The 14881-nt window shown below is 42.2% G+C and overlaps 1 protein-coding gene across 2 annotated transcripts in view; it reads right to left on the bottom strand.

Annotated features, from left to right (window-relative positions):
* Window positions 1–14185, bottom strand: part of slc9a1a (solute carrier family 9 member A1a) — a 41778-nt gene extending 27593 nt beyond the window's left edge. For both annotated transcript variants that reach the window (XM_031577104.1, XM_031577105.1), the window contains exon 1: window positions 13019–14185. In XM_031577104.1, the coding sequence (XP_031432964.1) occupies window positions 13019–13331 (313 nt within the window). In that variant the 5' untranslated portion in view covers window positions 13332–14185. The remainder of the gene's footprint in view (window positions 1–13018) is intronic.
* Window positions 14186–14881: the final 696 nt, after the last annotated feature.

Below are 14881 nucleotides of genomic sequence, written 5' to 3'. Positions count from 1 at the left end.
TATATACAGTGCCCTCCACAATTATTGGCACCCCTAGTGAATATGAGCTAAACAGGCTATACAAAAATGTGTCTTTGCTGTTTATCCTCTTGGTCTTTCACTCAAAATATTCACAAAAATCTTACCTTTTCATTGAAGTCAAATTATTGAAAGAAAAAAAAAAACTGTTGACATTAAATAAATATTTTCCCCCAAAACATGTGTGTCACAATTATTGGCACCCCTAGAACAATCTTGTAATTAAAATCTAACTGAAGTATATTTCCAGCCATGTTTTACATTTTTAAGTTCACCTGTTTGATAAGGAACTCTTATGAGGTCAACCATAACTTCCTGTTTCACTGGCGTACAAATATGAGGTGACATAGGCCAAATTCCATTAGTCATTCTTCACTATGGGAAAGACCCAAGAACACAGTGACGATGTGCGACGAAAAGTTGTTGAGCTGCACAAATCAAGAAATGGACACAAGAAAATCTCTAAAAAGTTGAAATACCCATTTCCACTATCATGGAAATAATTAAGAAGTTTAAAGCGACAGGAGATGTTAAGAATCAGCCTGGAAGAGGACGTGTCTGTACATTGACCCCACGCACCGTGAGGAGGATGGTTCGACTGGCAAAATGATCTCCAAGGATCACAGCTGGAGAATTGTAGAGGTTAGTTGAGTCTTGGGGTCAGAAAGTCTCCAAAACTACCATCAGACGTCACCTACATCACCACAAGTTGTTTTGGAGAGTTGCCAGAAAAAAGCCTCTGCTGTCAATCAACAACAAACTGAAGCGCCTACAGTTTGCCAAATGTAAGTCAGACTTTCAATGGGACCGAGTTATATGGTCAGAAGATACCAAAATAAAGCTTTTTGGCAACAAACATCAAAAGGTGGGTTTGGAGTAGACAGAAAGATAGCCATACAGAAAAGCACCTCATACCCAATGTGAAGTATGGTGGCCGATCTTTGATGTTGTGGGGCTGTTTTTCTTCCAAAGGCCCTGGACAAACTGTTAGGATACATGGTATCATGGACTCCATCAAATACCAGCAGATATTAAATGAAAACCTAACAGCCCCCTCCAGTAAGCTTAAAATGGGCCGTGGTTGGACCTTCCAGCAGGACAATGATCCGAAGCACACCTCAAAATTAGAGCTGCAACGATTAGTCGACGTAATCGACGATGTCGATTATGAAAAATTGTCGACGATGATTTTTATTGTCGACGAGTCATAAAATATATTTTTAAAAAAAATTTAATTTTTTTTTTTTTTTGGCAGACGCTAGCAGAGCTACCGGTAATTTCATTCGGCATTGCAATGCACTATAGGAAGTGCGAAATAGTGCATCTTTAACTAATAATAATTGACCATCATTGAGAAAAATGGAACAGAATCTGCAAATAGCCTAGCATACAAATCATGCACCGTTTTCTTTGCCCTCCGTTCTCGTACCTTCATGTGCTGCATATCAGAAATGGCCGACTAAAAAGCGAATTATTCTGAGACGGCTCATGTTACCATGGAAACAATAAACAAAGCTAGCTTTAGTAGCTGCTGCATATGAGATATGGCTAACAGAAAAGTTGTCATTTTTCTCAATAATGGTCAATTATTAGTAGTTAAAGAAGCACTATTACAGTATTTCAAAGAGAATGAGCTGTGGGAGCACAAGAACAGTGAACAGAGCAGCAATTATCATAGACATATATGATATATCTATAACTTATAGTAAGGTTTAAGCTTACATGTTGGAAAACAGAACGTCTCATGGAGGATGCTTGCTAACGCTATTTCATAAATGTTAAGTGCAATGTAGTAAATCAGTGAATTATCAGAGTAGCCTGTATTTTCGTTTGTTCTGAATAGTTAACCTCCTCCACTTAGCATTCTTCAAACAAAAGATTGTGGAAAAAATATATATTTCATAAGTTGAATTTGAATGTCACTTGCAGCCCAGTTATACTTGCGTTATTTTGCACTTGCAGAGGCTTGATTGCTAATTTGAGTTACTTTTAAAACTTTATTTGCACTTTCTCTTTACTTTTAAAAGCATATTTGCACTTTAATTTGTATAACTATTTAATTTATGTATTATGATTACATTTGTTACTCAAATACATTTGAAATTCAAATTCCAACATTTTGAGTCGTTATTTTAATTTGCTATGGGAAATAATCATTAGATTAGTCGATTAATCGAAAAAATAGTCGATAGATTAATCGATTACCAAAATAATCGTTAGTTGCAGCCCTACTCAAAATCAACACAAAAATGGTTCACCGACCGCAGAATAAAGGTTTTGCCATGGCCATCACAGTCCCCCGACCTAAACCCCATAGAAAATCTGTGGGATGAGCTGAAGCCGAGTCTACAAACGTTGACCTCAGAATCTGAAGGATCTGGAGTGATACTGCATGTAGGAATGGTCTCAGATCCCGTGCCATGTGTTCACCAACCTCATCACGCATTATAGGAGAAGACTCAGAGCTGTTATCTTGGCAAATGGAGGCTACACAAAACATTAAATTAAGGGGTGCCAATAATTGTGGCACACATGTTTTGGGGGAAAATATTTATTTAATGTCAACAGTTTTTTTTTCTTTCAATAATTTTACTTCAATGAAAAGGTAAGATTTTTGTGAATATTTTGAGTGAAAGACCAAGAGGATAAACAGCAAAGACATATTTTTTCATAGCCTGTTTTGGTCACATTCACTAAGGGTGCCAATAATTGTGGAGGGCACTGTAACAGACATCAGTGGTGTGATCAGTGATCAGAGTAATAGATAAAAGTACATTTGTGCTTCGGAAAAACTGAATGCTTCCTGTGCACATTACACATTATCCCACTGTAGAGTTCCCTGACTGTGCTGCCTAACCTGTGGCATGTCGTGTTGTGTTTTAGTCATAGCATTAGGCTTAGGTCCCTATGGGACTGTGTGTATATATTCCATGCATACACACTCCCCTCAAAAAAAAACTGATGCTAGATATGAGTTGGTCTTTCGGAGCTGTGAAAAACAGCCCTGAAATAACATGTTTTAACAAAGTTTACACAATCAGACAGAATGCGCTTCTCCACAGCAGGAACTCTGGAACGTTTGCAGGAGCATTCCCCTAATCTGCAGGAGCATCCCCCTAGCCCATCCCCCGAATCTGCCCTTTTTGCCTTTCTGTTTCCACTGCGTCAACGTTTTGCTTGTGTTCATTCAGTGACTGTAACCTCAACAAGCTAACTATGTAAGCTATAATTGATTTTGCCGTGTTCACGTAACCCCTTTTGAAAAACTTGCTGGTTTTAAACATGGCGCTTGTTGTTGTCATCCATTCACGTTGCTTTAACCAATAAGCATCAGCCATCGCTGCAAGCGCAACCCAGCATATTCAAGGCCGCACAGAAGTACCTACGCCGGATTAGGTTCTTATTTTGCCCCTGAAAACATCCCTGAAAGAGGTCCTACAGAGCCAGTTCCTGCAGTGGAACGGCCTTCAAATTCCTGCAAAATGGCTAAAGAGGTGGGAGGCTCCAGCTTGCTCCCACAGATAGTGATCATGTCCTCTACAGTTGCCATTTGTGGCTGTACTGTTTACCAATAGGGAACAAGCCACCATGAATACCCTGATTCATCTATATTTTAATAGCAATGCACTCACAGGAATTAGACCTCACAAAGATGAAAGCAGACAGGTCATAATTGGATAGATGAAAGCGGTCGTGAATGCCGTCGCTGTGCTAAACACCAGAGACCAGGTCGTGAATTCCTCACCAAAATGCTAAATTGCCCATTATCCATGGGTCGGTACTTTTAGAAAAGCCAGACTGAGTGGGCTGCTTTGATAGAGAGAGAGAGAGAGAGAGAGAGAGAGAGAGAGAGAGAGAGAGAGAGAGGCGAGAGATAGAGAAAAGAGAGAAAAGGAGAATGACTCATCACCACCAAACAAGGGGCTCTTTCAAATTCACCTCCACTGGTCTGTGTCAAGTCTTCCCTTGGCAGAATCACACCCACTGGTCACAGAGAAAGGGAGGAACAAATACAGGTACTGAAAAGTGTCACTGCCATTGGGGTTATGCCACCCAAGGTTTCACATAAGGGTTGGGTTTAACGCTCAAGAACACTCTGCACCCTAATCCAGCTTATCCCACCACAGCTGGCCTGTTCTTGACTATGCTCCCATTCCAATGAGGGTCAAATGTACATAAGTTTGTTTATTAATTTGTTTGTGGAGAGGACAAAGCTGATTTCAGCAGTAGGCTACTGTTTGCTTCATAGGTGGATCAACATCCTTCTGTCGACCTGGCTGCTCTTCCATTTTAGTGATTACAGACAACCAGCAAAAAAAATAAACGAATAGATAAAATATATTTACAAATTGTTCCTCTTGAGTGAAAAATGCTAAATTGAACATAGCAGATTTTTTACCTAACCTTACTCTGGCAAACCCTTGGATCTCTTGGTTTCAACGCGTCCCCACCTTCACCCTCTTGACACGACAGATGTAGTACCACATCTGGAATATCTCCACACATGCTTAAGCCTTGAGAGTCTGCTTATCACAAGGTTGATAAATGGCAGCAGGACCTACACACAACTCTGTCTGGGGTTTATGTGAAGAGGGGCCCTCCAGCAGGCCATGCTCAGACACTGTTACACCTCAGAGGATCCTGTGGGGGGAGAGTTGTCACCTGTCAGCACATCAACGCCATTACAATGTGACCGTTCTGTCCATTGTGACATCATGCTCGGCGTGTTCTTTCACCCTGGGTTACCATGGAAAGCCAGCATGCAAAATAATGTCAAATGCAAACCAGGCAAGCCTACCGCTAATGATTAGCATTTGGGGCCTGGTTGCACACAAGTCTCTTGTGCGTTCAAATGAGATTTACATTCAGGAAACTCATCTAAAAGAGGGCACTGATTGTGCAGGAAGAGGAAACTACAGCCCTGATTCAGCCCAGGAAATTTCATAGATTACCCGACTGCCAAGCATGACAAGTTGGATAAAGACATAACAATGACATAAAAACAGAGGGACCATAAACCAATGCATTCTCTCTAATTCTCCACCTCATGCAAATGACAATAGTAGTGGTAGCATAATCCGGGACCCTTCCTAAGCTTTATTTCCAGGCAAGGTCATCTTGATTAGGACTGTGTGTGTGCCTGGTGTGCGTGCCTGTGCCTCATATCGTGCTCTTAATTCCTTTGGGCACGATTCAGAAAAACCAACCCCCCACCTGACTGTCATCATCATGGTTGGGAAGTATTACCAGAGATGTTATAAAGGAGGACACAAATCACTGATGGTAAAATTAAAGGGGAAAGGGGGGGATACGTAACTGGAAGTCCTGCCCTTGTTATAAAGAGTCAGTAACGTTGTTAGAAACGGCATAACTGATGTTTCACCTGTACATTCTGTTTATTTCCACCCCTACCATAGCAATAGCCGTGCCACAACATTTGGAGCATGCACAATAAGCAAGTCAACCCAAAGAATAAAGTCTTTTTTAGCCATTAAGTCAGAATTAAACACGAATTCACGTGATGGACTTTAAATGTCTTTTTGACCATCGTATGTGGAGTTACGGATCTTTCTCCATTTATTTAGATAGGAGCCTAATTGAAATAGCTGCCTGGAAGCGTTGCCAACATGGCTGACGAGTGGCAAGGGCTTTCATATGACCAGTAGTTGGGTGGTGTCAGATGACCAGTAGTTGGGTGGTGTCAGATGACCAGTAGTTGGGTGGTGTCAGATGACCAGTAGTTGGGTGGTGTCAGATGACCAGTAGTTGGGTGGTGCCTATAAGGGCTTTCATATGACTAGTAGTTGGGTGGTGTCAGATGTCAGGGGTAGTGGGAAGCAAAGAAAAAATCTGAGCTGATGGAGATTCAAACGTAAATCAAATAAAATCACACAAAATAAATGTGACTGTTTCAGTATTAGGATGGAAGCCACATCAGCAGGCAAGCAGGGAAATGAAAGTAGCTTTTCTCTCTGTCCACCCTACTGAGACCTGTCTCCTGTGAGTGGTTAGACACGCTCAGATGCAGCCTCTTCAAATGGCCAGGGGTCCCTGCAGGCCATGAGGGAGCAGAAAGACCAGTAGTTGACAATTCATCATTCAGGAGTGAAGGAGTTGAATCGATAATAATATAAAATAATCAATAATTCATTTGTATTTGTTGCCCCTTAATTAGACTTAGGTTAGAATGTAAGGGTATCTGGTTAAGTGTCCTAGAGAGTTGTGAAGCCGTGTCTTTTCACCACCTCTCAACTCAGGTCATATCAAAGTGTCATTGTATTCCTTATACCCCCACCCCAAATTACAGGCCTCTGAAACATTGGATCCTCTAACTAACAACTTCCCCTGTGAAACAACATTGTGGCAGTTCCCGTATCAGAGAATAAGACTGATACATATTTATGTAAGGTCAGGGCTATTGGTTGACACCCACTATTCTGTTTAGGATACTTAAACTTGGGACTGTTTCAATGTCTAATCAGACACGGGTGCATCTGCTGAGTGAAACCTTCCTCTCTTCCTTGATGCACATCATTGCAAGAATACATTTTCCGACTGAGTCTCCACCAATCTTTGGTATCAGAAAAAATACCAACAAGAGAAACCTCACTGACTTCGCTACAGCTCATCAGGAAGTCACCCAGTGTGACAGGATCAAATCTTTTCCAACAAGGGTCTTTTAGCTTTCCAGTGAAAGCTTGTTAAACACTTCCTGCAATGATACATCAATGCTATTGGAAGCAAACCGAAACAGTCCAATCTGGGGCTACAACTATCATCTGCTCCAGTGAGCAAGGTCCTACACTATATTTGCTGGCCAATTACAGGCTAATGAAGATAGGGTTTCATTGTTGTTGTATCTATGGTTGGACAGTTGTTATGTTGTTAGGTAGCTGGCTTTGAGTGCTTGCATGTGACAGTGAGATGACTGTGCTAGGGGAAGTCCCCAACCAATGGCACAAGGAATTTAACATCTTTTCCTGTGTATAACCTTTTAAAAACAGGCAGGAATGTAACAGTGGAAAGCATTTGTGTAAATAAAGATGATGTGTTGATAGCTGGAAGCTTTGGAACGTTGTCAGTAGATTTAGTGCATGTTCTGCTGCTGTGGCACCATAAACAAGGCAAAAGTGACCAATCACACACATGGACAAATCACAGACAATCTTAAATATGGCACTAAAATACAAACTTCCTGAAGATGTTGGCAGTGCAGACATCAACATCCAGTCAAGCTCTTGCAATACATTTATTATTTATATATTTTTCTGTGTTTAACCGCAGACTTCTTAAGTTGTGGAGACAGCACGGCCACTTCTTGTTTCAAGTGTCTGAGTGTGTCCATGATATCAGATTGGAGATAACAAGGAGTGTTGATGGAGGTTCCTCTTCATAAATGTCACTATTTTATATTTAATATATATAATTTCATATTTTTAGATTATAACAAAACAAAGCAGATCACACCTAATGAACCATGGAGACGATACAAATGCCTATAGACTCTATGGGTGTTCACCGGCTTTGTTTGTTATCTGATGGCTAACTGTTAAGCTTTTGGTTGAGCTCTGAGCTGACTCCCATATAGTATTTTCCATGGATGACCTATTGATTATGGTGCACTCTTGTGTGGGCTTATACATATAGCAAAGGTGAGTTGCTTATCAGATGTATTAATGAAGTCAACATAGGGGCAATCTGTAATGTTTCAGGCAAAGGAAATGACTCATGACAGAAATATGAACTCTTTCTCTGATGGCAGGGCCTCACTTTTCTAGGTGGAGTAGAAGTGTCATTGATTGGTTCAGTGATAACAGCACCTTGAACTCAATCAATCTGGTATTGAGATGAGCAGATGAGAGGTCATCTCAGGCGACAGAGGTTGTTAATCTAAGCGACAGAGATGGTAAATCTAAGCGACAGAGATTGTAAATCTAAGCATAGTACTACAGATTGCAACACAATTCTATGATGGGACCTCACTGGAAAAAACAGGAAACAGTATGATAAAAACCTTTGCTATAGAACATATTTACAAACATAGATGATTTTCCAAGTCTACTATTTTCTTTAAATTTTGTTGTACTTCTGTCATCTTTTATTGCATTTCCTTTACTCATGCGCAGGCAAATTCAGTATTCCCTCTGTTGTGTAGCACTGCTGGTTCTTATCGCTATAGTCAACCCTGTTTAGGCGCCAGCGCACACCCCTTAAGGTAACTGAGTTCAAGTCAATCTGGCTTAAACCAGCCTAATAAAAAGAATAAACTTGGCAATTTTTTCCAGTAGTAAACCTTTATGGCACAATCCGTGGGTTGGTGATAACATAAAAAGGAGCCATTGTTCCATGGGGTAAACTCCTTGACACCTCATCCAAGCCAGGGCCCTAAGTATGTTTGCAGTAGATAAGCGAAACCTATGAACCTTTCACAACACCAGGCTGTAGCTTAGTCAGTCATCTGCAGAGTAAACATACACAAACAATGCACAAAACCTTTCCTGCAAGCCTGGTTATTACAGGAGATGCCTACTGGCTCATGAGCAACCCATCAAGGAGGCTTTGGGTGGGCCATTTTCTTTCACCTCGCTTCACTCCACCAGATACAGTGGAACACTAAGGCACACTATTTGACTTTCCCATCACCCAGATATGCAGAGGTTGTTAGGTAAATATTCAATCAAGTCACCTCAGGACTCCGGAGTTGCATATAGCTAATCTGAAAGCTAATAAATCGTGAATATCTCAGCTGTCCCCCTTACTGAATATTGAACTAATTTTCTTCCAGCCTTTGGATATTCTGTTGAAGATATTTGCTTCCAGAGTCCCTGAAACCCTGAAATGTTGATGCTGGTACTTTGGGTGGCTTGGATAAGTTCTTGTTTTTCCCTCTCAGTAGGATGTCCTCACAGGGAATAGAGATTGGCATCTCTTGCGAGGCACCTTTCTAGGGGACCCTTCTGGGGAACACGGCTCCTTGGCCCCACTGGTGGACCGCATGGCAGCTCAACATGACAAGCTGTTATCAATAATGAATCGAATCTGAAACATTTATGTGTTGCTGCTGCCACTGTGGCAATAGTTCTTTAAAACACCAGCGAAACACCTTGGATGCAGTAATTACAAGAGTGGAAGGAGAACCTGCCCAAAGAGGCCTGTATGGTTTCTAAGAAGAAGATTACTAAGAAGAACTTGTTAGAAAGTGGCATCATTGTTTTTTGAAAGGTGTTGCATGGAAGCATTGGATTTGTATTATAAAGCAATGCCTTGAAAGCATCCTGACTTCACTTATGAAATCATTCTGCATGGTAGAAAGGGGATGCCATCGGTTTCTCGGTCTATCAGGTGCTTGAAAGACTAAAGAACACTGAGCGCTTGTCAAATGGGATAAAAGAAAAGAATGGTGTGTTCTTAAATAGTAAACACATACTGTAAACACTACCCACTATCAAAGACAGAAATACTTTAGGTAATGGCATGAACTTCAGGATGACTTCAGGAAAAGCCACACTGAACACCCACCACTGACCATCGATGGTGCTGCTGTGGAGCGTGTGAGCAGCACCAAATTCCTGGGGGTGCACATCAGTGAGGACCTCTCCTGGGCCACCAACTCTGCATCACTGGCGAAGAAAGCCCAGCGGCGCCTCTACTTCCTCCGCAAGCTCAAGCGAGTGAAAGCTCCCATACCCATCCTGAACGCATTCTACCGGGGCACCATTGAAAGCATCCTGTCCAGCTGCATCACTGTGTGGGGCAGTAGCTGTACTGAACACAGCAGGAAAGCACTGCAACGCATAGTGAACACAGCTGGTAAGATCATTGGTGCCCCACTCCCACTCCCTTCCCTGCAAGACATATACACCACCCGCCTCACCCGGAAAGCTACCTCGATTGCGAGTGACACCAGCCACCCCGCACACAGTCTGTTCAGCATCCTACCCTCTGGAAGAAGGTATAGGAGCCTACGTTGCCGCACCACCAGACTCAGAAATAGCTTTATACACCAAGCTGTCAGGAAGCTAAATTCTCTCCCCTCACTTCCCCCAGCCATATCCGTCAGTCTGATACGAGGCTGAAATCCTCCCCCCCCCTACAATAACTCAGGACTCTGCAACAAAACTGTCCCTTGCACTTTTATCACTTTACCACTTACTGTTATACTTGCACTGCCAAGGTAACAAATACATCTCACCGGATGTCTTTTTGCTGCCTTTTTTTGCAATACCATAACCTCACTTTAAAGTAAACGTATGCTGCTGTACATGTATCTGTATGTTTATAACTATATGTATATGTATATCTATATGTCTTGTCTTATCTGTTGTTGTGCGTGTGCACTTATATATGTTTCACCGTGGGAGAGTGGGAAACGTTTTTTTCGATTCCTTTGTATGTCTTAACATGCAAAGTAATTGACAATAAAGCTACTTTGACTTTGACTTTGACTTTTTGAACTGATCTACACCAATAACCATTCTTTATTCTCATGAATGGTCCATCTGTTGGTTTCAACGTGACTAACATTTAACATCACATGATGACAATAAGGTGAGCAGCACAGACAGCACCAGTGAGGATCTTTCTCGCTCTTTTGTTCGAGCCAAGCAATGTTTGCACTGCAAATGGGGAGCTGGGTACGGTGCTTCAAACGTGAGGTGGTCACACATGGCAGAGTCAGGAGCCTGCTGCTGGCTAACCAAACACACCGTGACGGAGTATCCTGGGGATACCGGCTGACACACACTACTGGCTAACCAAACACATCGGAACTCAGTCTCCAGGAGCTAGATGACACACACTGCCTGCTCAATCTCACAGGGACGATTACTACAAACTCACCTCTTTACTCAACAGGTGCCCAATTAACCGGTGCCGTGTCAAAACACAGTAGCGTTGCTGAGTGCTTCTGTACGGTGGCCAACAAGGGAAAACATGTTACAACTTAAGAAAACATATCCAAATAGACAAACAACAAATAGACACATTTTAATATGCATGTGTTCTTAAATTGTGGTGCGTTTGCCACCATGCTTCTTCTGTCAGAACTGCTTCCAGCTCTTACCACACAATCATATTCTCCACATGCTCCCCCTAGTGCCTCATAGTCATCTTTCATCAAGGTTAATATATTACAAATTGTGTGTTACACCTCACAATAACAGATACTCTATCGTGGAAACTGATAATCACAGGATAGCGCACAAATCCCCCGTCTGTTTATGACCCCTCTGTAACTGGGTTTACAAGCCATTCAAACCTATTTATAGAACTGAGACAATAAGCAGACTATGGGGCCAACTCATATGGAATTCCTTCAGGACTGTACAAGCACATCGCCAGGGTTTTATGTGTGTATTATGATGTAGTGTGCTCTGGATGTGCACAAGTCAGTTCAACTAAACAACATAACTCCATCTGCCGCCTAAGAGCTTGGATAAATAGCGATTACTTGGTTTCAGTCTTGTTTGATTTAGGACAAAGTGGAATTGACACAGCACTTGAAGAGAAGTCAACAAAGGAGAGAGGCAGATTGAACAGACTACATCGACTTTTATAATAAATAAAATACTTTTCTATAAATGCGGTCTCACATAATAACACAGAGAGAAGGCTCCTAGTCAGTGGACAGCAGCAAAGCACTGGTGATGGACGGAGAGAAAGCACCAGGGTCAATCCCTGAGACTGCCCCTGAGGATTAAGTTTTTACAGGCTATTAACGCTGTGTTACAGCTGATGCATCTTCCTCTTTCTCTCCCTCTCTTGCAATGCCCACATTCTCTCTCTCTCTCTCTCTCACTCTCTCTCTCACTCTCTCTTTCCGTTCCTCTCTTTCTTTCTCTCCAGGGGCTTCCTGGCAGCCTACAAATGACAGCAGGGGACACTGCATGATTTTGGATGACGAAGCTGGACAGGGAGTGGAGACTGAAAGTAGAGTAGAGAGGAGAATGGAACATCTGATAGAGATGTAAAGCATATAGGCCATATGGGTTAGTTCTGTGTATCTGTGTATGTGTGCATCCATGCTGACAGAGGTACAAAAAAGAGCATAACAGTGACTGCTCAAAAGATCCCTGGGTCAACCTAATTCATAGGTGGGGCCCTATAGGTGTGAAACACAATGCAGATGGTTTGCCACCACAAGAAAAGAAAAAAATGTAAACAAAAAACTGTCAAGTCACAGATAGAGGTGAATCAAACCACAACGCCAGACAGCCCAAGATCTTACTCAACATCCTGGAAGAGCAAAGGTTCCACTTCCTTTTAGAAACGTATACTTTTCTGTATCAGGCATCATAGCAGAGAGGCCATTAAAGGAGTCATCAGTTGAGTTAAATCATCAATTAATCAGTTGAATTCACTCACTCTGGACAATCTGAACTCTTTGTCACACCTCCATGTGGTGTCTCAATTAGGAAACAATCAACCCAGATGAAGAGTAGATTGCTTAAATATGCTTGATCTGGTGCAGATTCTGGTGGTCAAAGACATCTACTATGTGACAGAACCCCTGTCTGTAATCACGTTTTCACCTTCTGACAGGAGGATGAAGGTAACCACAAAGCTGGTGAAGCACATCAGAAAGTGCAATGTTGTGTAACATGTGACCACTAACCTTTATAAGGACATAAATATTTCACAACAATGGAGCAAGTGAAAACCTCAGGGGTAGAGATAGTGTGTGTGTTTTAGTCCTGTTAGTCTTAGGCTTTTTCTTTACTTTAGTCAATCTTTCTCTTCTTCAGCGACTCCCATTCCCATATCGTTCAAACTTCCTAAAGGCTGTTCCTCACCTATTTTATTGGTCAGAAGATGACCAGCAGGAGAGTAAATGTAACAAAAACGGCTTAATTTACCTATTGTTGCTTCTTGTTGATAAATACTGTAGCCTACTTCCTCATAAATTAAAGTAACAATCATATTACAACATTTCTGACCGGTTGTTTTGGTTAGTAGTTATGCCAGTCCCTATATTCTGTTGCACGAATTGTGATTCACTTACCCAACTTCATCAAGGAAGCCAGCAGTACCCATAGCGATATCTCAAACGGTTGCCCTATACGGTCGAAATCCACGGACAGAACGGGGAAGGCCTTTTGAGACGTGTTGTGACTGTCATGTTCGTTATGCTTGTTTTCGGGGGTTTCTTGGTTATGGTCTCCGTTCACATCCCGTGTGGTGATCTCGGGAGAGCTGGCTGCCCCGAGCGGCAACACTGTACCCACCAAGAACACCACCAATGTTACTGTAACCAGTCTTCTTCCCACAAAACTTTTACAGCAGCCGGCTGAACGTGCCAGGTGTCGACGAGGCATGTTGAAAAAACTTCTGTAAATGAATATCGCTCGTCTACCTAAAGCGAAAAATGTGTTTGTGGATCAGAGAAATTTGTGACGTTTCAAATTCAAAAAATTGTCTCATAACGATCCAACGGGGTGTGCGGTTTTCCCCTCTCTTGTATACTATAGTATCCTCATCGTCCCCTCATTTACTTCCGAGCCTGTTGAAATCGAGATGAGAGAAGCACACCCTTCCCAGGTAGGCTGGTTGGTTTTCAAAGCAGGAAATGTGTAAAAGACTCGGACCAAAGACTAGGCTAATTGGACATGTTATTGGACATCTTCAGCACTTCAAATGGTAGGTCTAAAATATGACTGAGTATCCGCCAGCCTACAGACTGGTTTAGTATCCTGTCTTTTCAGCGCTGTCATCACTCACAGTTGCTAGTCAGTCTGACAAGCAATACGACGCACATTCCTTTCCACTGTAGCAGCTCATTGATAAGTAGCAACTGCGCTGTCAACTTTGAAAGATCTTCTGGAAAGGATAAAGCCTTTTGGAAGCTGCAGGTAGGTAAGCATTTATCAGGAGACTTGCAGGGTGCCGGTGAAGAGCTCTTTCGACGCGATGTTAATGTATGCTGTCCCACAAGATGAAACGTCCCCCTGAACTCAAGAATGGGGATTTAGGCTTGCCGTAGAACTCGAAAGCTTCTGCTGTGTACTTCCCAGGCGGGTCCTACTCCTGTGTCCTTAGGCTTACGTGGCTTAAGTATGTCATGCTATCAGCTTATTGCCCACCGGCGAAGTATTGTCAAGATCCGTGATGATGGTTAAATATCCAACAACCTTCAGAACACACACCCTTTCGGGAGGGGAGGCTGGAAATGGGAGGAGGTAGAGGACTAGGCGGCTGAATTGTTTGCTTCACTACAGTGACATCTACTGTGCAGGCGGGAAACGGATGCCCTTGTCTTGGGATAATGTTTGCAGTTTTTCGTGATTAAGGTGACCATTCGAGGATGAATAGACTATTACCACATTCAAACATATCCGTGTTATTAGACGAGGAAATACCCACTGACACCATCTTGTCGTGTTCACTGGAATGAGCAGTCTCCGTCCTTCAAATCTTCCTCAAGGAGACTGGAATACGACAGAACCCCTACTGGCCTGGCTGCAATGCAGTTAGAAACGCTGTTTACTGCAGGTGGCAGACACGCAGCTTGGTGTTTCAGAGTAGACATTTTTTTTAAATGAGGTTTACTGGTGGTATTATTATGATGTTTCATCATCAAAAAATAAAACTGTAGCCTAGTCACCTTTGCCAGTGTTCCTGATTCTTTAATTTTTACTGCAAACAAGTTCCCTAACCTGATTTCTGATTTTCATATTAGTTGTTTAAACACCATTCATCAGAAACCATGAGCACTGTTGTTGTTATGAAGTGAAATAGTGTAGTAGCATTGTGTGAAGGCCTCCTGCTTGTGTGTGTGTGTGTGCGTGTTGTTGTTGTTGTTGTTGTTATTGTTGTGTGTGTGTGTATTTGGTGACAGATATTCTATATTGACAGATTAAGATAAGAT

Source organism: Clupea harengus, chromosome 11 (genome assembly GCF_900700415.2).
Source record: "Clupea harengus chromosome 11, Ch_v2.0.2, whole genome shotgun sequence".
NCBI classification, from domain to species: Eukaryota; Metazoa; Chordata; class Actinopteri; order Clupeiformes; family Clupeidae; genus Clupea; species Clupea harengus.
This window is presented reverse-complemented; position numbering and strand designations above follow the sequence as displayed.